Source organism: Rutidosis leptorrhynchoides, chromosome 6 (assembly GCF_046630445.1).
Source record: "Rutidosis leptorrhynchoides isolate AG116_Rl617_1_P2 chromosome 6, CSIRO_AGI_Rlap_v1, whole genome shotgun sequence".
Lineage (NCBI taxonomy): Eukaryota > Viridiplantae > Streptophyta > Magnoliopsida > Asterales > Asteraceae > Rutidosis > Rutidosis leptorrhynchoides.
The window spans coordinates 167,076,255-167,098,295 of NC_092338.1; the positions used below are offsets into that span (position 1 = coordinate 167,076,255).

Sequence of the window (22,041 nt, forward strand, 5' to 3'; positions counted from 1 at the left end):
CAAGTAACTAAACAACAACCAAGAACAAGTGATAAAAGCAAACAAATGATGATGATATGAGATGTGTAACACCCCAGCTTAACATGACCACAATATTGTCCGCTTTGCCCGCAGGCGCACGGCTTTTTCTTGGCGACCACACACGAGAAGTACTTTCCCAGGAGGTCACCCATCCTGGTAGTGCTCTCGCCCGAGCACGCTTAACTGCAGTGTACTCACACATCTGCTCTGCCTGTGGTCCCAAAATGCGTTGTGTCATTTAAGCGTGAGTATTACCTTATAATCCCATGATCACTTATGTCCGTGGGCGATGTGGGATTTTTCTAGGGTGTTACATTCACTCCCCCTCAGGGACTCATCGTCCTCGATGAGGTTTGCCCCACCACCCCCAACATCACATGAGTGGCTCTGATAAGATGCAAGGTTTCGGTTTTTTCAAGGAAAAGAAGAGAAGAAAATGTTCATATTACTTACAAGTATTTGAGAGAAAAAGAGAGAAAAGTTGAGAGAAATTGTGAAGTGAGTTTGTGTGTGAAAAGTGAAGTGAATACAAGTAAGTAAGTAATGTAAAAAAAAGATTTGAACACCCCTTCCTCCAAGGGTGGCCGACAATTTTGGGGTTCCAAGGGGGGGAGGGATTAGTCCACAAGGTCCTTGCATGTAAAGGCTTAAAAAGTTGGTTACAAGGTGTATTTGCATGGGAAGTAGCATGTAACTAGATGTAATTGTGTAGTAACAAGATTCCATAAGTATTAAGCAAGCTAGTTAAGTTTGAAAGTAATACTAGCATAAATAAATGGGCTAACTAGTCCATTAAAGAAGTAGGGTGAGCTCCTTAAGTCCATTAACACTAATAAAAGCCCAAGTTCCATTAATTAACAAATTAATCCAATAAAAGCCCAAGTAACTAACTAATAACCTTAGTTAATTAAAATGATTAATAAAATTAATCATGAATGCAAATAATACTCGAAAATATTATTCGTGTAATGTACGTGTGTCACAAAGACGTTTCGGGCATTTAAAGTCAAGTATGGTAACATGTAAATGTATGTAAACAATACATTCTTTAAATCACAAGTATTAATAATAATTATTAATAAATAAACGTTGGAAAATCCAGGGTCGTTACATAATTGCAGCCCAACAGCAACAAATCCAGGCCCAATCTGCTGCAAACAGGACCCATTTGCAGCCTGCTTCGGTCCAGACTCCATTTACTGGATATGGGTCTTCCTCTCTTGGGCCTATAAATCCTGTCAACATGGCCCAACGCGGTTTACTTGCAACCCCTCCTGGATTTAATCCCCTTCAGCCCAACTCCTTTGGGCCGCAGCATGCTACTCAGTCCACTGGCACATCTGCTCATGCCTTCTATGTAGCCCAACAGCCACTTGTTAGGTCTTTCACTGTGGATCAAAATATACAGTCTCATGAAACCATATTACCCAATGCTTTTAGTACTATGACTCTTCAGGATTATGGCACAGCCGGGTGGAACATGGACACTGGTGCATCTACTCATCTCACTTCCTGCATTAATAATCTCAGTACCGTTTTTAATAATTGCAAATACCCGTCAGTCGCCGTTGGTGACGGAAATACCATACCTGTCACCAACACTGGCCATAGCTTGTTATATAATCCCTACCAACCCTTACACTTAAATAACATTCTTGTGACTCCTAACATAGTTAAAAATCTCATTTCCGTTCGTCAATTTACACGTGATAATATTGTTTCTGTTGAATTTGACCCTTTTAGTTTTTCCGTGAAGGATTATCTGACACGCCAGCTTCTTCTCCGATGTGACAGCACCGGTGACTTATATCCGGTCACACCCACTCACCTCAACATGCTCTCGTTACAAGTCCTGTCACCTGGCATCAACGCCTTGGCCATCCCGGACATGATGTCCTTCGTAAACTTATTTCTAATAAAGATATTTTGTATAATAAAACTATGTCTCCTTTGTTTTGTCATGCATGTCAGCTTGGCAAGCACGTACGGCTTCCATTTTCTGTTTCCAGTTCTAATGTTGAGTTTGCTTTTGATATTATTCATTCTGATTTATAGACTTCACCTGTTGCTAGTATTAGTGGTTTAACATATTACATTATTTTCCTTGATCACTTTACCCATTATGTTTGGGTCTTTCCTTTGCGTTATAAATCGGATGCTCTTAATACCTTTATACAATTTCGCACCTTTATAAAAACACAATTCAAACAAGACATAAAAGCTTTTTAATCTGACAATGGTGGTGAGTTTGACAACAACGCCTTTCATCATCTTCTACAAACTAACGGGATGCAATTTCGATTCTCGTGCCCTCACACCTCTCAACAGAATGGAAAATCCGAGCGAATGCTTCGCACTATCAACAACCTAATCTGCACCCTCCTATTCCAGGCTCATCTTCCGCCCACCTATTAGGTTGAAGCTCTTCATATGGCTGCACACCTTCTCAACATCCTTCCATCATCTGCAATAAATAACGACATACCTTACACCCGCCTATACAACCGAAAACCAGACTACTCCACATTACATGTGTTTGGTTGCCTCTGCTGCCCGCACCTTCAGACCCCCCACAAACTTGCACCTCGTTCCACTCCCGGTATTTTCCTCGGCTATCCATCCAATCACCGAGGCTACCGCTGTCTCAACCTCACCATAAACACAATCATTCTATCCCGTCATGTCACATTCGACGAAACCTCCTTTCTCTTCGGCTCCATGACACCCACACAACCACCATCTTATGATTTTCTTGACCCTCCCCCTAATCTCTTCTCTCGAACTCTTCATATCCCTGCACCTCATGTCACCACCTCTAACACTTCGGAGACACAGCCTCCTCCGTCTGAGGCTACCGCCACCAACCCTAACATCACACTTCTGGGGGCACAGCCTCCCCCGAATGAGGCTACCACCACTTCCGCCCCTCAGTCCACACATCCTATGGTCACACGTGCCCGTGTTGGCACAACTAAACCCGTCCAACGTCTGAATCTCTACACCTCCACCATTTCTCCCATTCCTTGTACTTACCCTGACGCCTTCCTTGACCCTAATTGGAAGTAAGCTATGACTGACGAATTTAATGCTTTAATTAACAACGGTACTTGGAAACTTGTGCCACACCCATCGGAAACGAACATAGTTCGCTCCATGTGGCTCTTCAAACACAAGTTTAATGCAGATGGTAATTTGAGTAGATATAAGGCTCGACTTGTTGCTAACGGTCGAAGCCAATAGGTCGGCGTTGACTGTGATGAGACCTTTAGTCCGGTTGTCAAACCGGCCACGATTCGCACTGTACTTAGCTTGGCCGTTTCTCGACACTGGCCAGTTCATCAGCTGGATGTCAAGAATGCCCGAGACTGTCTATATGCACCAGCCTCCCGGTTTTCAGGACCCTAGATACCCTGATCATGTCTGCCTCTTGAAGAAATCTTTATATGGCCTTAAACAGACTCCTCGAGCTTGGTTTCAGTGTTTTGCAGGTTACGCTAAGAGGATTGGTTTTGCTCATAGTCGTTGTGACACATCTTTATTTATTTATCATCAGGGATCCGACATCGCATATCTACTTCTATACGTGGATGATATCATACTGACTGCGTCTTCTTCGGACTTACTTCAGCGGATCATCACATCTATTCACAGGGAATTCTCCATGACAGACTTAGGACCTCTAAACTACTTTCTGGGTATCTCTGCCACTAGCACCAACACTAGCTTATTTCTATCCCAGAAACAGTATGCTATCGAGATTCTTGATCGCGTAGACATGACCACATGTCAACCATGTCGGACTCTGGTTGAACTCGGGGCCAAGCTCACCACTCATGGTCCTCCTATAAAGGACCCGACCCTGTATCACAGTCTTGCAGGTGCATTACAGTATCTGACGTTCACTCGCCCAGATATATCCTATGCTGTACAGCAAATTTGTCTATTCATTCATGATCCCCGAGAGCAACATCTTCACGCTCTCAAGCGAATCCTCCGTTACATTCAAGGGACCTCTGATCTTGGCTTACAGCTCTATGCATCCTCTCCTGCCACTCTTGTCGCATACTCTGATGGCGACTGGGCTGGTTGCCCCACCACCAGACGCTCCACTTCCGGTTATTGCGTCTTTCTTGGGAATAATCTTCTATCTTGGTCCTCTAAACGACAGCTTACACCATCTCGCTCCAGTGCCGAAGCTGAATATCGTGGTGTGGCAAATGCCGTGGCAGAGACCTGCTGGATCCGCAACCTCCTTCATGAGCTTCATTGTCCACTCACCTCAGCTACGCTAGTCTACTGTGACAATGTCAGCTCAGTTTACCTCTCCTCCAATCCGGTTCAACATCAGCGGACTAAGCACATTGAGATTGATATTCACTTCGTCCGCGACTTGGTTGCTCAAGGACAGGTTCACGTGCTTCATGTGCCTTCTAGATATTAGTTTGCGGATATCTTCACCAAAGGTCTTCCATATGCTCTGTTTAATGATTTCAGATCCAGTTTGAGCGTCCGAAGCACTCCCGCTCCAACTGCGGGGGGATGTTAGCCTAGTTTCCATGTTAGCCCATATGTGTATATTGTTTGGGCCTAGCCCTTTATGTATCTTTGGGTTTAGGCTTATATATATATATATATATATATGTATGCTGTACTCTTCATAATACAAGCAATAACAATACACGTTAACAGGCAACACATCCAAGGTAAATAGACATTTAATGCGTATAGTACTGGTATAGGATGTTGGGTATCTTTTACAGGTGATAAATGAAGTAAACTGTCCAAAGAGTGATGGCCAAAACTGATTCAATCGGCTATACAACAGATAGGTTTTTTGGACTGGACCGCGTGCGATCGACCCACGATTGATCGTGGTCTAAGCTGCAGAAGTGGCTGACTTTTTTTTATCTCTCCATATAAATAGCAAGGCTTGGAGAACTTTGAAGACTTGGACCTCTTGCATGCTACAGCTCAAAATCATCAGAGAATCACAAGAACATAACACTCATACATATGTTTGTGATTAGCAAGAGAAGTTCTATCATCTCATAGGTTATAGAAGGGGTCTTTGTAAACTTACTTTCAAATTCTTATTTTTGTGAGTTTACATAGTGTTGTATTAATCTTTCGAATTATCTTAGGATTATCATCACTGAAAAAGGGAGAGCCTTTGCACTTTGTAATTAGAAGCATATGTTAGCTTAGCTATCATCTTCCTTAAAGGGAACTAGGGAGTTGATTAATCTCATTGGAGATTAATACTTGTCCAAGGTGAAGACAAGTTGATCTAATTTGGAGGTAATCCTTCAAAGGGATAGAAGGATTATGTTTGTTGTCTAAGGAGAAGTACAAGGCTTGTAAATCGGATCTCTACCGGATTTGGAGAAAAGTGCTTAATGAAGCTAAAATTCCGATTAGTGAATCGGGGAGTGGATTAAGGTGGATTAGTTAACATCCACCCGAACCACTATAAATCTTTGTGTTTATGTTCTTTACTTTACATTCTGCATTATTACAGACATAAACACACCACACATTGGTTTGAGTTGATTAAGGTGATCAAGTATTGTTCAAATCTTATTGATCATCGGAAAGTTTTAAAAATCGTATTAAGTAACTAGCGTACCCCCTCTAGAATGTGGTGGCACGTGCCACCTGGTAGGAGTCAATTAATGTTAATTTTTATAAGTTTTATTTTGGTTACGATACGGAGTTAATACACTGATACTTTAAAACTACCATTCCAGCTATTAATTTATTACATTATGTAAGTAACTAGAAAGGGAGTTAAATAGTTGCAGTAAATTTTTCTTTTAAATCCTTTTGTTTAAATCTAACTTAATATATTGACCCATTAAATTGTTTGCAAGGAAAATAAACAATAAGTTAAAAACTAGAAACAAACACAAAGATTTATAGTGGTTAGAGAGGATATTAACAAAATCTCCTTAATTCATTCTCATTCATAATTAACAATTTGCTTCATTAAGAAACCCAATGAAGTGCTGATTTCACAAACTATAGCTATACTATTGTTATGATCCTTTTCGGTTAATCATGCCTCAAAACATTAAGAAATGAGAATAATCAAGTAGCATCACCAAAACCACTTCTCATTTTCAAGCCCGCTATAAAAATTACTCACATAGTAATAAAGAAAGGCACTAGATAATTAGAATCTTTAGGAGATTGATGGAGTGGATAATCTAGTAATTCTAGGAACTTAAGCTTTCTAGATATTATTGAGGGTGTCGGAAACTCAATGTAAGTTTGGTAACTGACAGAAGTATCAGGTTAGTGGGAGTTGGACGACTCATGTGAGTTGTAGTGATGGTTGTGCGACGTGTTTCTCCAATTTTCGCAGGGTTAGTGCGTCGATTTCGGACACTAGATACTCATGTACTTTTTTTACTCTCCAATTGAAAAGAAATTTGCGAATCAACGGGTGGTACGTCCGGGAAGACGTGGTTTATTTTTACTCGTACCGTGGGAGTATGATTGAGGATGAGAAAATGTGTTCGTGAAATTCATAGCTATGAGAATGGGTCAGTGTACTAGCGTGAAATCAAAAAGTTGAAAGTGTAGATTTCGAGGTTGTGATTGCATTCTCACTGGAGCCTTGATGAATAGTCTACAAGGGCGTCTGTTGAATTTTCTGATTGTTGCGAAGGAAAATCAGTGATAAAGAGGAATTTTGTACGAGAGTGATCGTTGACATGTCAGTGACAGGGTTGGACGTGTCTAGAGTGATGAGCTGAGGCGGTTTTGTATCCTGTTAAAATCGTGTGATTGAAGTTTCGCACACATCAGTGGTGATGCAGATACGGAGATGACACAAGCTAGCAACGAAGATTGGACTATTACTCAGCTGTTTGAGTGTCGGAAGTCTTCCTTCCTAAGGTGTGGAAAAGAAGCGTGTCCTAGATAGTTATCCGGCGGTGTTCAAATGGATTTATATAGTCAGATGATTTAGAGTTGTTGTGGGTGTTCAACAAATTGACAGTTGAGGTTCATTACGTTTTGACGAGTGTAGTTGAAGTGCTCTTTATCGAAAGTTGTCAGCTCATCGTTGTTGGAATGTGCGTGTCTCAAGAAACTTTCTTGGCGGTATAGATGGGTAGGTTCAACGAAGTCAAGATAGGTGATTGGTGTAGGGTTTGTTCAAAGTTTCTAAGTGGGAGATTGTTGAGATATGAAAACTTTAAACGAAACGAAAGAACACGAATGTCTTGGTAGTCAAGTTTAACTTGTGGGGCAAGTATTCGATTTTAGGAAAGTTCTTTTGCTTGAAGGTCAAGAACGAAACTTGGTCGAGAAGTAAAACTCCAGATTCACTGAGAGCATTTCGAGGTAGCGAGCCTAGCTTTGGCAGCAAGTCTGTTTAGATTGTTTCCTTATTTCGTTTTGCCTATATTATGTAACCTCGATCTTTTGTAATTGTGTGCACTTATTATTAGTGAAAATTTTCTCTGGTTTGCGCCCGTAGATTAAATCCTTTTTCGTGTATGGAGTTGGATATAACCATGTTTAATACTTGTGTCGTTATGCTTTAATTTTATCGTTTATACTTTTAGATTATTTGTTTCTCGTCAGTGGATTAGTGATTGCTGTAAATTACTTGTTTTGACTGAGTCCTAAATTCTAACATATATGCTTGAAAGCTTAAGTGAATTTCTTGAAATATCTCATGATAGAGGAATAAGTGAATGATAGAGCAATAGGTAGATTTTAAAGTTAAAGTGTTGTATTAGATAAATATATTTAATCGGCTCGACTCCTCCGCTCCACAAGTCCACATTCATTTCGTCACATTTATTTAGAACTTTGAATTAACTTATAATTGAATCACTTCACTCTTATATAAAAGGACTTTTTAAAAATGAAATTCAACTATCACTTAAAGTTATCAATATTTGTTGACAATATTAGAAAATAGCTCAGTGGTTGGGGTCTGAGTTTTTTGTCACGTCAGAGTATCCGAGTATGAGATCAGATTATTTGCTCTCACGGAGAGCGGGTAAAACTTTGAAACTTTTTTTTTTAGTATTTCTTGAAAACGGGATGATATTTTGTTGGCAAATCAAGTCAACTATGTCTTTCATTTAACGTTCGTTTGATTTAACTTGAGTTTGAGATCTTAGTTCTGTTATGGGCGCCGCTATTTTATGTTTTCGTAATTAAATCTCGTGCATATATAAATCAATGGCCTAATTAAGTTGGTACTAAGTTTAGATCGCATGATTCACGTGATAAATATGGTTATATGATGGAAAAATATCAAGATGAATTAATATTTTTTTAAGAGCAAGGAGCTAGCGCAAAAAGATTACAAGGCGTGGATGAGCAAAGTCAAAGGATTTCTGAACCTTTACATCGTATACAAGGACATGGAATAACGGAAAGACGTGACATTAACCACATTACATATTTTTTTGGGTAAGCGAAGAAAATCTGCACATTGGAGCCCTCATAAAAGGTAAAACTTCAGTTAATCAAATCCTCCGAACGCGAGACCTGATATCGGGTGAATTGCGCATTATACGCTCCTCTAGTCACACTCTATTTTTGAACGATTTGACATAGCTAGAAATTGAACGTGGGTGGTGTGTTTCGTTGAGCAACTCGGTAATCACCCAGGCAAGCCTACGTGGTTATATTACATATTAAATATATGCTAAGCAATTGTAATTGCTAGATCACAAAACTCGTGTCTCCTTCGACAGGTTACAAGAAGGATTATGATGAAGCTATTTTGTAGAGATTATAAAAAATAAAAATAATCTATTGTAAACTATCATTGTCTTTTTCGAATAAACTAATCACAAAATAAAATAGTCGAAGAAGGTAATACACTTGTTTCAGTATACCCGGTAAATGCAAATCAAAAAAGAATTTGTATTTTGATTTAAACCTGATTTATTGTGTTATTTATTTATTTGAAGTCATTAATAATAATTTGATACTACAAAACATAAAACTTTAAATACTGTTGAAAAACATATATTGTCCTCCACTCCTCCATCGAAAGGGAAATTCGCCCAAATACACTTTTTTAAAAAGTTTTATTCCACAATACACATTTTGAAAAAAAAAATTGTCTAATTACACCATTAGGTCGACCAGCATTTAGGTAGACTACCCCTTTACCTGGTCGACCAAGATAGTTTTCAAGGTGGTCGACCAACATTTTGCCTAATTGTTTGTCGACTACTTCAATAAGATGGTCGACCCTAAGGTCGACCGACTTGTTAGCCAAAACTCGATCGACTAGCAATAGTCGGCCATAGTTGCATTGTTGTCGATCAATATCTGGGTCGACTAAACATAAAAGCACACTTTTAGGATTTAGTCAAATAAAACTTAATTTGAACGACAAATATTAGATATTATCTCATACTACATTTATTACACAACAAATAACACAAATTACAGATATATAACATACCTAACTTATTATTAAACCACAAAGACTTAAACACATGACAGTTAAAAAGACAACATACAAACACACATACCTATCATCCATGATAGTTAAACACATTTAAAACACAAAGAAGAAGCTAATCATCACTCAAAATTGTAAGTCGAGTCAAACTGTGTTGAGCATGAGTCTTCACGTTTTCCCTTCCCCTTTCCCATCCCCATCGGCTTTGCCTTCGTTTTTGACTTCGACTTTGACTTTTGTGTACCTTCTGAAATATCATAATGTGCAGTGCAAGTTGATCTAGTGTATCCATATTCCAAGCAACGACTGCATTTTGTTTTAGATTTGAAATTTTCTTTGTCTTCTCCTTGGGACGGTATACGAGCAGTACTCTTCGGTCTACCTGATTGTCGTTTTGTAACCAATGGCGGTCGGACGATTTGTAGGTTTCCTGGATCTATCCATTCATAAGTATGATCTAGTGGGTTAATCTCTTCCATGTATGCAGACTTGTAAGTTTCAGTGGTGAAATACTTCTGAACGTGTGTAGTAACGTCACGTAGGACAAAATACCTTGCTACTGCCATTACGTGTCTACAAGGTAGACCGGAAAACTGCCATTGTTTACATGTGCAAGTTTTATCTTGTATATTGACTTTACCGCCTTTTTTCATATCCATTACCTCAAACTTAACTTTTGATATCGGTTTCACAGTCCAAGTAAGAGACTTACGATTTCTTTTAGCCAGTTTACGCTCTGCATATGGTGTGACGGGTGTTGTTAAATCATCAGCAGTGTTTCGATGTTCCCAAAACCATTGTTGAACTGAAGCTCTAAAGAATTCAAGAAACATTGTAACAGGGAGTTTCCTCGCATGAACTGACAGTGCGTTCATGGACTCTGCACTATTAGCAGTCAAGTAAGCATACCGAACATGATCTGCATGATGTTTGGACCATATGTTGAGGCCAATAGTAGTGATTGTACGTGTACTGTCTGGAATACGCCGTGATGGTATACCATAATGGTGATCAAAATCAGATTTCCTATACGCTTTGCACATTTTCCAGTAGTGCCACTCGTGTAAGATCGTGTTTTCTCAGATGGTTGGGACGCCGTCCAACTTGTGGGACGCCGTCCATGTTTGAAGAGCTAGACGCCGTCCAGATGTATTGGCGGGCCAGCTGTTTTTATTTTGGATATTACAAATGGGTATTTTGGTAATTTCACTTTGTGGACGAATTTAAGGCCCTAGATCAGTTGGGGGAGCCTCATTTACAACATTTTCAACCACCACCTCTTATCCACTTAAATTCTAGAGAGAGAGAAGGGTTTTAGTGTGAGAAAGCTCAATCGAAAGAGGAAGAAGCTAGTTTCGGGTCAAAGTGCGTGTTTTAAAGTTGTTCATCTACTCCCTAGCTACGTCTTGATTGTAGTGGTAAGTCTTAACCTTGAATTACTTACTTTAATTGTTTAAGGGTTAGGGTTTGGGTAGGTGATGAACTTAAAACCCATTCACTTGTAATTTGGGGGTTTTGGGTAAGTTTAGGTCATGAGGACTCAAAGATGACTAACCCAGGGTTTCTAAAATGATAAATGTGTGTAAGAGTCTTAATTGGTTAGTTGGGTACTAGCACTCCTAGATATTGAGTAAGTAAGTGCTATTTGGGTATGGTGGTGACCCAAATAGGTGTGTTAACTTTGAAATGGGTCAAGGGAGTCATTGATGACCTAAGTTGTTTAATGGGTGTGAAAATGCGATGACCTTGTGTTAAAAAGTATATTAAGACCGAAATGGTTAGTATTAGGGTTAAGTATGCAAACTGTAAAGACCCGTCCTAATCCATACAGACGAAGTCTATATCGATTATAAACGAGTCACAACAGTTGATTACATCGCGAGGTACTTGACCTCTATATGATACATTTTACAAACATTGTATTCGTTTTTGAAAGGACAATCTTTCATTACATCGAAAGTTGACGGCATGCATACCATTTTATAATATATCCAACTATAATTGACTTAATAATAATCTTGATGAACTCAACGACTCGAATGCAACGTCTTTTGAAATATGTCATGAATGACTCCAAATAATATTTCTAAAATGAGCAAATGCACAGCGGAAGATTTCTTTCGTACCTGAGAATAAACATGCTTTAAAGTGTCAACCAAAAGGTTGGTGAGTTCATTAGTTTATCATAAATAATTATTTCATAATTTTAATAGACCACAAGATTTCATATTTTCATTTCTCATAAACATACGTCCCATACATAGAGACAAAAATCATTCATACGGATTGAACACCTGGTAACCGACCTTAACAAGATGCATATAGAATATCCCCATCATTTCGGGATCCTCCTTCGGACATGATATAAATTTCGAAGTACTAAAGCATCCGGTACTTTGGATGGGGCTTGTTAGTGCCCATAGATCTATCTTTAGGATTCCCGTCAATTAGGGTGTCTGTTCCCTAATTCTTAGATTACCAGACTAAAAAGGGCATATTCGGTTTAATAATCCAGCCATAGAATGTAGTTTCGATTACTTGTGTCTATTTCGTAAAACAGTTATAAAAGTTGCGCATGTATTCTCAGCCCAAAAATATAAAGGGTAAAAAGGCAAATGAAACTCACAGTACTGTATTTTGTAGTAAAAATACATATGACGACATTGAACAATGCAGGGTAGGCCTCGGATTCACGAACCTATATCATTTATATATATTAATACACATATTTGCAATCGAACCATTGTATATCATATATATGAATTTATTAGCTATGTCATATTTATATTAATAATGTGTATATGTTTTCATATTTTCATTTTGTATATAAAAATATAAATTTTATTATGTTATAAGTATTAAATATATATATATTTATATATATCATTTGCTTGAAAGATAGGAATTATAATAATACTAAAATAATATTAAATATGGTAAAATTATAATACTTTTTAATACTTAAGTTTTCTAATAGAAGTAATAATGTTAATATTTCTATTAGTGATAATAATAATAATGATATTAATGATAATACATATAATCATGTTAGTGGTAATAATAATAATGATCTTAATATTAATATTAATGATGATAATACTAATAATGATAATATTAGTAATAATACTTATGTTCATTAAAATTGATAATAACACTAATAATGACATGTTTTATTTTCATAAATCCACTAATTATAATAATCATAATAATAATATTAATAATACTTATATCAATATCAATATTAATAATAATAATAATAATAGTAGTTGTTAATATTAATAATACTAATGTTACTCAATGATATTATTTAGTAATATATCAAAAAAAAAATGATAATAATATTAATCATATAATTTATTTTAACATAGCTACAACAAATATTAATATTCATAACACTAACAATAACAACAATGATAATAATAATAATAATAATAATAATAATAATAATAATAATAATAATAATAATAATAATAATAATAATAATTATTATTATTATTATAATTGTTGGTGTTATTTTGATAATAATACTAATTCTAATTCTAATCATAATAATAACAAAAATAATAATATTAACAATAATAATAATAATAATAATAATAATAATACTTATTTAATGAAAATTCTAAAATTTTAATAATGATACTTATAATAATAAAGATAGTATCATTCATAATTTTATTATTAGTGATCACCATAATTAACATTAACATAACATATTTAATAATAATGAAAATTAATAATAATAATAATCTTGATAATGAAACTACCTCAAGAGCTTTTCCCAAAAAAATTGACAGGAACCAGGATCGAACCCTAGACCACTTGCTAACCCAACACGCACCCTAACCATTGATTCGTTTTAGTTTTTTGAATAAACTCTTAACTAAACATAATGTAACCCGTGTCTCTGTGTTCTTATTTCTTCTTCTTCTTCATTTTCATAATCAAAATCGACCAGGGAGTTTAATTACCAAAATAACGAATTTATGATGTTACTTAGAACATGTAAACAATCATGGAACTTTATAGTTATGACCTTGATAAAAAAAAATGAATCGAAAAAATATATATATATATATACCTGCTGTCGCAACATTTATATAAAAAAAATTGATTTCGAATTTTAAGAACATTTTAGATAATATTCATAACATGAATTGTGTTTCAAATGGTTCATATAAACTTTATGAATCATTAATTTCCACAGAAACGCCACCTAGAACTCCAATTTGATCTTAGAACAACGTTTGACTTTTTAAAATCAAAACTTTGACTCCAAAATTAAGATTCGATACGAGGAATTTGAACTTCAAATTTTGCAGATAGTTTTAGTAAAAGAATCCTAATAACTCTGTATTTTTAGATTTTGAAAATTGGTTCGTAATCGAAATAATGATATAGGAAGCTCGTACAGAGCAGGTAACTAGGTTCTTCCCTTTTTTCTGTTTAATTCGAAATAAAAAAAAATGTTAATGATTTCTAGAGTTGGTAATTGATGAGTGAAGTTGTATGCTACCAATTATCAACTGGCCTGGATTGTTTTGTAGCAATTTACTCGACACAGAAAATCAATCGTACATGGAAGAAAATAAAAAAAAAATATAAAGGACGATCTTGAGTTGTACTGGATTTTGTATTGTAATGGTAATCTGATTCTGACCTCTAACAGATTGGAGATAAGAACAAAGAAAAAAAAATAAAAGTTTGAAAGTGATTTTCAACTGAATCCGGTTCCAAAATTGAGTACGTATGAATTTATATATATATTAATAATTAATAATAATAATAATTAAATTTCCATTAGTATTAATAATAGATTTAATAATAATAATACTAATATTATCATTATCAAATAATACAAAACGATTTTTAATAATATTATTGATAATAATAAATTGTAATATTTTCTAATAATTATAATAATGATAATGATAATAATTTATAATAATAATTCTTAATAATAATATCTAATAATAATACTAATAATAATCATAATAACTGAAATTAAAAAAATTATTATTATTCATAATGATATTAACAATGATATAGATGTTATTATAAATTTATTAATAATACTACTTATATAATACGGAGTACAACTTATACATATCTAATTTTATTAATAATATTAATAATACAAGTATTAATATTAATTTTAATCTTAATGAAAGTAATGATCATAATACAACATTTATACTTTAACTTGTATTTACATATAACATATTAACTTTACATTTCATTACTTATGTATTACTTATGCTTATTCCATATAATAACACATTTGAATAACTAACATTTATATATATTCTATATAAATTGCATTATAATAATTATTAATAACAATCACATATAAATTCATTTTAAATTACACTTAACTATTTTGTATCTTATTTTACATATTTAATTCTAATGTTTAAATTAGATTTTATAAATTTCAATTTATCATATATACTTACATTTATATATATGTATATATTTATTTACAATTAGATGTTCGTGAATCGTCGAGCATAGTCAATGGGTTATTGATTACATGAATATAGATTTCAAAACTTTCGAGACTCAACATTACAGATTTTTCTTATCGTGTCGGAAACATATAAAGATTAAAGTTTAAATTTGATCGGAAATTCCCGGGTCGTCACAGTACCTACCCGTTAAAGAAATTTCGTCCCGAAATTTGAGTGAGGTCGTCATGGATAACAATAAAGATGTTTTCCTGACGAATGTGAGCTGATAAATAGAGTTTTATCTTCATTGAGTAATATGAATAATACAATTCGATTACTCGAAGAGTACGAATGAAGCTATCATTAAATAGTGAAATAAGAAAGAAAAATTTCATCATAACTTTTGACTAGTCATGGTTGAATTTAGAAAATAAAGTGCGTCTTGACTTTTGACGTTGTCTTGATTGAATTCCGGAATTCAAAGGATTTAAAGAAAATCTTCTAAATCTAAAAGATTTGACTTTTCGGCGAGTAAGGAAATTAAGATCTCTATAATTAAATACGGTGATCTGCATCGATTACTCTGTCTGATATTTCCATTATAAATTTACCTTTTCTGTCCCATTAGTTTCCACCACTTCTATACCTTCTTTCTCAGTTCATATATCCAAAAGATTATAATAATGCTTAATCCGGTTCTAATCCTTGTTCTTATTCTGACTATCGCAATGATCGTTCTTCTTTTCCAACTCCCACCGGAAGAATCTGTTTATTTATACTATGCTCTAGGGATTATTGTATTTATAATCCTCCCGTGTCTTTATATTGCTATACGCACTGATATCCACAGTTTGTAACTTCGGTGTTGTCATTGGACTTTATATTTTCTCTTATACTTCGAAGTCCTTGCTTCTGTTTTTCTATAATCATTGTCATCTCCAGTTAATACTCCCCCTATTTGCTGCGATTTATACTCCAATTTCTATTTCGGAGCTTTGTCCCTTCGTTTCTTCTTCTTGCGAATGGGCATCTCTTGTAATGGTCTAGAATTCGCAGATATAAGTTTCAGAATGAACATCGTTAATGTCCTAAGAAAGAAATGGTAATAGCACAATTTGACTTGTCAAATTACCAGAATTCAAGAAAAGATAGGACTATCAAGAAAAATATGTTCTTGGTATGTTTATAGATTAGACAGAACGTAAGAGTCATGTAACATGGCACATGATGACGTTATGATCTGTGAATCATCATGTTCCATTTAGAAACTCAGCATGACTTACTGTAATATAATCACGTTGATCAAGTGTCATTATATTATACTAACTCATGCATCAGTTCCCAACATTACTTCAATAACATTCATATTTTAAGCTCGAAAGTTTACAGAATATAGAAACTAACAGTTTCTATATGATGTAACACTGATAGCACGAAGTGATTAATGATTTCAGATAAGAATAGTTATGAAAATATCTTCAGAAATATGGAGGACATATATAATGAAAGATACGATGATATCTCGGAATTTCTAATATCGATGGTTGATGAAGAAAGATTTTCCGCAAGATTTTAACATGAGTACGGAACAAGATATACGTTGAAGGTTTCATTGGATCCAGAATTACCTGGATTCTTTGAATATGGGGTATGGTTCTTGTATTTGTCCTTGGTCTCCTTCGTGGTTAGCTCAATCCGTTTTTCAGTACCAAATTTTCTATCGAACGCTCCTAACACTCCTTTCTTTATCATTAAACTTTTGGCCGTTTAGACCATCTACAATTTTTCTGTTTCCTCTGCATTTAATGCTACGATATCTGAATCATCGGTTATCAATTCGAGGTGGTTTCAGGAGAATTGTGTTTTTAGATGATTAAACGCTGATGGTAGTATGGTGAAATATAAAAGGTTCTCCGGTAACAATAAAAGAGCATACACATAAATCAAGGTGATAATAAGGTTGTTTCGAACAAAAAGTCGAAGTTGACTTGCTGGAGCTGTGACAAAATTTGCTATTTTGAAAAGGAACTGCAAAGTTATTTTGGGTAATAATAACGCCAAAGAGGCTATCACAGATACGTGTTAAACTTTTACTCAGGTTTCGAGTATTTTCTGGTGCATGACTATATGCATCAATCTTTTCTTCCGTAGATGAAATGCGGTTGGTTCCTGCTCTCGATTGAGATGTTTTCAAGAATCATGAAAGGTTTGGATGCAGAATGTAATCGTCAAGATACAAAGGAGGTTTAAGATGAAATCAAGTGGCAAACTTGAAGAAATGTTTAGTTTCATATGTTATAATCAATATTTTAATTCATTTTAATTGTCCGATATTATTAGTCCACAGTCGATAGTCTACAGTTAACAGTCCAATAATTCATATATAGTTTAATATATAATATTCGAATTAATTAATACGTATCGTGACCCGTGTACATGTCTCAGACTCGATCACAACTCAAAGTATATATATTATTGTAGAATCAACCTCAACCCTGTATAGAGAACTCGATCATTACTGTATATAGAGTGTCTATGGTTATTCCAAATAATATATATATATATATATATATATATATATATATATATATATATATATATATATATATATATATATATATATATATATATATATATATATATATATATATATATATATATATGCGTCGATATGATATGTCAAAACCTTGTATACGTGTCCCGATATTTAAAGTGCGTAAAAATAAATAACGGAAATTAAACGACGATAAATAAAGTGCGTAAAGTAAATAACAGAAATTAAATGACGATAAATAAAATTGCGAGAATGTAAATTGCGATAATTAAATTGCGATAAATAAAATGTAATCAGTTAGCTAGGAACAATTAGCTAGAAACAGTTAGCGTGGATTCTTAACAAAATTTCTCATAGTTAATTTGTTTGTTTCTAACAAATTTTATTTTGTCAAATGTTTTCTTCGCTATGCCACTTGTTGGGTTCTGATAAATCAAAACCCAAATATGAAATTGGATGAAAATGGTTATTCTGTGGTGAACGGATTTATATATCGGTGGATGTAAGTAGGATAGTAAACGACTGTTGAATCAGCTTCGAAGATTATACATTGTAACTTATTAATGTGAAATCTGAATATTCCTCGGGTATTACCTACCCGTTAAAATATTTTCATCATTAACAGTTTGTACAAAAGAATTTTTAATTACAATCGTTATGAAAAAATATATACATATATATTTTCTTCAGATGAAATCATGGATTTAATGAGTTAACATGATATTAATCTCATTTGCTTTTCGGTTTGAGCTAGAATAATTAATCTCTAAAACTTTTAGAAACCACATATTCTTCGCAGAATATTTCTTCAATGAAGTTATGAATTAATACTTCATCGGTCATTGTTGTTGGTACTCCTTGGTATCTAGGGTGCGTATGACGTTGATGTTCGTGTGACAGATGGTGAAGTTGAGGTTTGCGATGCGGTTGTTGTTGGTAGTGGTAATGGTACTGTTGGCGTTGGTGGTGGTGATACTGGTTATGCTGCTGGTGCTGCTGCTGGTGTTTGTAACCTTTGTACCATATTCTCCAAAGCCACTACCTGAGCGCGAATCTCGTTGACTTCTTCTATTACACCGGGGTTATTGTCGGTTCGGACGAGCGGATAAATATGATATAGAATTTGGTATAGTATATAACCGTGACGAGATACCCTAGAAATGAGAGAGAAAATGGTGTTTCGGACAGGTTCGCCGGTAAGTACTTCAGGTTCTTCGTCAAGAGGGCAATGTGGTGGATGGAAAGGATCGCCTTCTTCTTGTCTCCAATGATTAAGGAGGCTATGAACCCATCTCCAATTGATCCAGAATAGATGATGACTGATTGGTTGATCCATTCTGGTCACACTGCTTTCGGAGCTTGAGTGGGATTCCATTTCGGAATCCGAGTGACTTGAACTAATGAAATTCCATTTCGTACGATTGAATAAAGAATTTTTTTTTAGAGATGAAATGATTTTCTGACTAACGGATAGTATTCTAATTACATAGAATATCCATATATATAGAACAAAAGGTTTCGTAGATTACGGAGGAATTTACGGGATACGCCAGGTAAGGTTTATAGTAACAGATACACTAAGATATGAATTTTGTCTATACACTATTCATGCAATCAATGCAGCAAGACGTGTCTAGACTAAGAATGATAAGCAGATAATTTTCGACATAAAATGATAAGCAAAACTTTTTGACATGCAGACCAGGTCGAAGTCCAGACTCACTAATGCATCCTAACGACTACTAGTTAGACACACTAATGCAAGACCTGGTTCGCTACGACCACTGCTCTGATACCAACTGTAAAGACCCGTCCTAATCCATCCAGACGAAGTCTATATCGATTATAAACGAGTCACAACAGTTGATTACATCGCGAGGTACTTGACCTCTATATGATACATTTTACAAACATTGTATTCGTTTTTGAAAGGACAATCTTTCATTACATCGAAAGTTGACGGCATGCATACCATTTTATAATATATCCAACTATAATTGACTTAATAATAATCTTGACGAACTCAACGACTCGAATGCAACGTCTTTTGAAATATGTCATGAATGACTCTAAATAATATTTCTAAAATGAGCAAATGCATAGCGGAAGATTTCTTTCGTACCTGAGAATAAACATGCTTTAAAGTGTCAACCAAAAGGTTGGTGAGTTCATTAGTTTATCATAAATAATTATTTCATAATTTTAATAGACCACAAGATTTCATATTTCCATTTCTCATAAACATACGTCCCATACATAGAGACAAAAATCATTCATACGGATTGAACACCTGGTAACCGACCTTAACAAGATGCATATAGAATATCCCCATCATTCCGGGATCCTCCTTCGGACATGATATAAATTTCAAAGTACTAAAGCATCCGGTACTTTGGATGAGGCTTGTTAGTGCCCATAGATCTATCTTTAGGATTCGCGTCAATTAGGGTGTCTGTTCCCTAATTCTTAGATTACCAGACTAAAAAGGGGCATATTCGATTTAATAATCCAGCCATAGAATGTAGTTTTGATTACTTGTGTCTATTTCGTAAAACAGTTATAAAAGTTGCGCATGTATTCTCAGCCCAAAAATATAAAGGGTAAAAAGGCAAATGAAACTCACAGTACTGTATTTTGTAGTAAAAATACATACGACAACATTGAACAATGCAGGGTAGGCCTCGGATTCACGAACCTATATCATTTATATATATTAATACACATATTTGCAATCGAACCATTGTATATCATATATATGAATTTATTAGCTATGTCATATTTATATTAATAATGTGTATATGTTTTCATATTTTCATTTTGTATATAAAAATATAAATTTTATTATGTTATAAGTATTAAATATATATATATATATATATATATATATATATATCATTTGCTTGAAAGATAGGAATTATAATAATACTAAAATAATATTAAATATGGTAAAATTATAATACTTTTTAATACTTAAATTTTCTAATAGAAGTAATAATGTTAATATTTCTATTAGTGATAATACTAATAATGATATTAATGATAATACATATAATCATGTTAGTGGTAATAATAATAATGATCTTAATATTAATATTAATGATGATAATACTAATAATGATAATATTAGTAATAATACTTATGTTCATTAAAATTGATAATAACACTAATAATGACATGTTTTATTTTCATAAATCCACTAATTATAATAATCATAATAATAATAATATTAATAATACTTATATCAATATCAATATTAATAATAATAATAATAATAGTAGTTGTTAATATTAATAATTCTAATGTTACTCAATGATATTATTTAGTAATATATCAAAAAAAATGATAATAATATTAATCATATAATTTATTTTAACATAGCTACAACAAATATTAATATTCATAACACTAACAATAACAACAATGATAATAATAATAATAATAATAATAATAATAATAATAATAATAATAATAATAATAATAATAATAATAATTATTATTATTATTATTATTATTATTATTATTATTATTATTATAATTGTTGGTGTTATTTTGATAATAATACTAATTCTAATTCTAATCATAATAATAACAAAAATAATAATATTAACAATAATAATAATAATAATACTTATTTAATGAAAATTCTAAAATTTTAATAATGATACTTATAATAATAAAGATAGTATCATTCATAATTTTATTATTAGTGATCACCATAATTAACATTAACATAACATATTTAATAATAATGAAAATTAATAATAATAATCTTGATAATGAAACTACATCAAGAGCTTTTCCCAAAAAAATTGACAGGAACCAGGATCGAACCCTAGACCACTTGCTAACCCAACACGCACCCTAACCATTGATCCGTTTCAGTTTTTTGAATAAACTCTTAACTAAACATAATATAACCCGTGTCTCTGTGTTCTTATTTCTTCTTCTTCTTCATTTTCATAATCAAAATCGACCAGGGAGTTTAATTACCAAAATAACGAATTTATGATGTTACTTAGAACTTGTAAACAATCACGGAACTTTATAGTTATGACCTTGATAAAAAAAATGAAACGAATATATATATATATATATATATATATATATATATATATATATATATACCTGCTGTCGCAACATTTATATAAAAAAAATTGATTTCGAATTTTAAGAACATTTTAGATAATATTCATAACATGAATTGTGTTTCAAATGGTTCATATAAACTTTATGAATCATTAATTTCCACAGAAACGCCACCTAGAACTCCAATTTGATCTTAGAACAACGTTTGACTTTTTAAAATCAAAACTTTGACTCCAAAATTAAGATATGAGGAATTTGAACTTCAAATTTTGCAGATAGTTTTAGTAAAAGAATCCTAACAACTCTGTATTTTTAGATTTTGAAAATTGGTTCGTAATCGAAATAATGATATAGGAAGCTCGTACAGAGCAGGTAACTGGGTTCTTCCCTTTTTTTCTGTTTAATTCGAAATAAAAAAAATGTTAATGATTTCTAGAGTTGGTAATTGATGAGTGAAGTTGTATGCTACCAATTATCAACTGGCC

At 33.5% G+C, this 22,041-nt stretch overlaps 2 protein-coding genes across 2 annotated transcripts; one reads left to right on the plus strand and one right to left on the minus strand.

The window, feature by feature from the left end:
* The first annotated feature begins 3,277 nt into the window (after positions 1-3,277).
* On the plus strand, positions 3,278-4,462 carry LOC139854234 (uncharacterized mitochondrial protein AtMg00810-like). Its single transcript, XM_071843551.1, has one exon. It carries the CDS (start codon positions 3,278-3,280, stop codon positions 4,460-4,462), a length of 1,185 nt encoding a protein of 394 aa, XP_071699652.1.
* A 5,126-nt stretch (positions 4,463-9,588) lies between these two features.
* Positions 9,589-10,509, minus strand: LOC139854235 (uncharacterized). Its single transcript, XM_071843552.1, has one exon. It carries the CDS (start codon positions 10,507-10,509, stop codon positions 9,589-9,591), a length of 921 nt encoding a protein of 306 aa, XP_071699653.1.
* Positions 10,510-22,041: the final 11,532 nt, after the last annotated feature.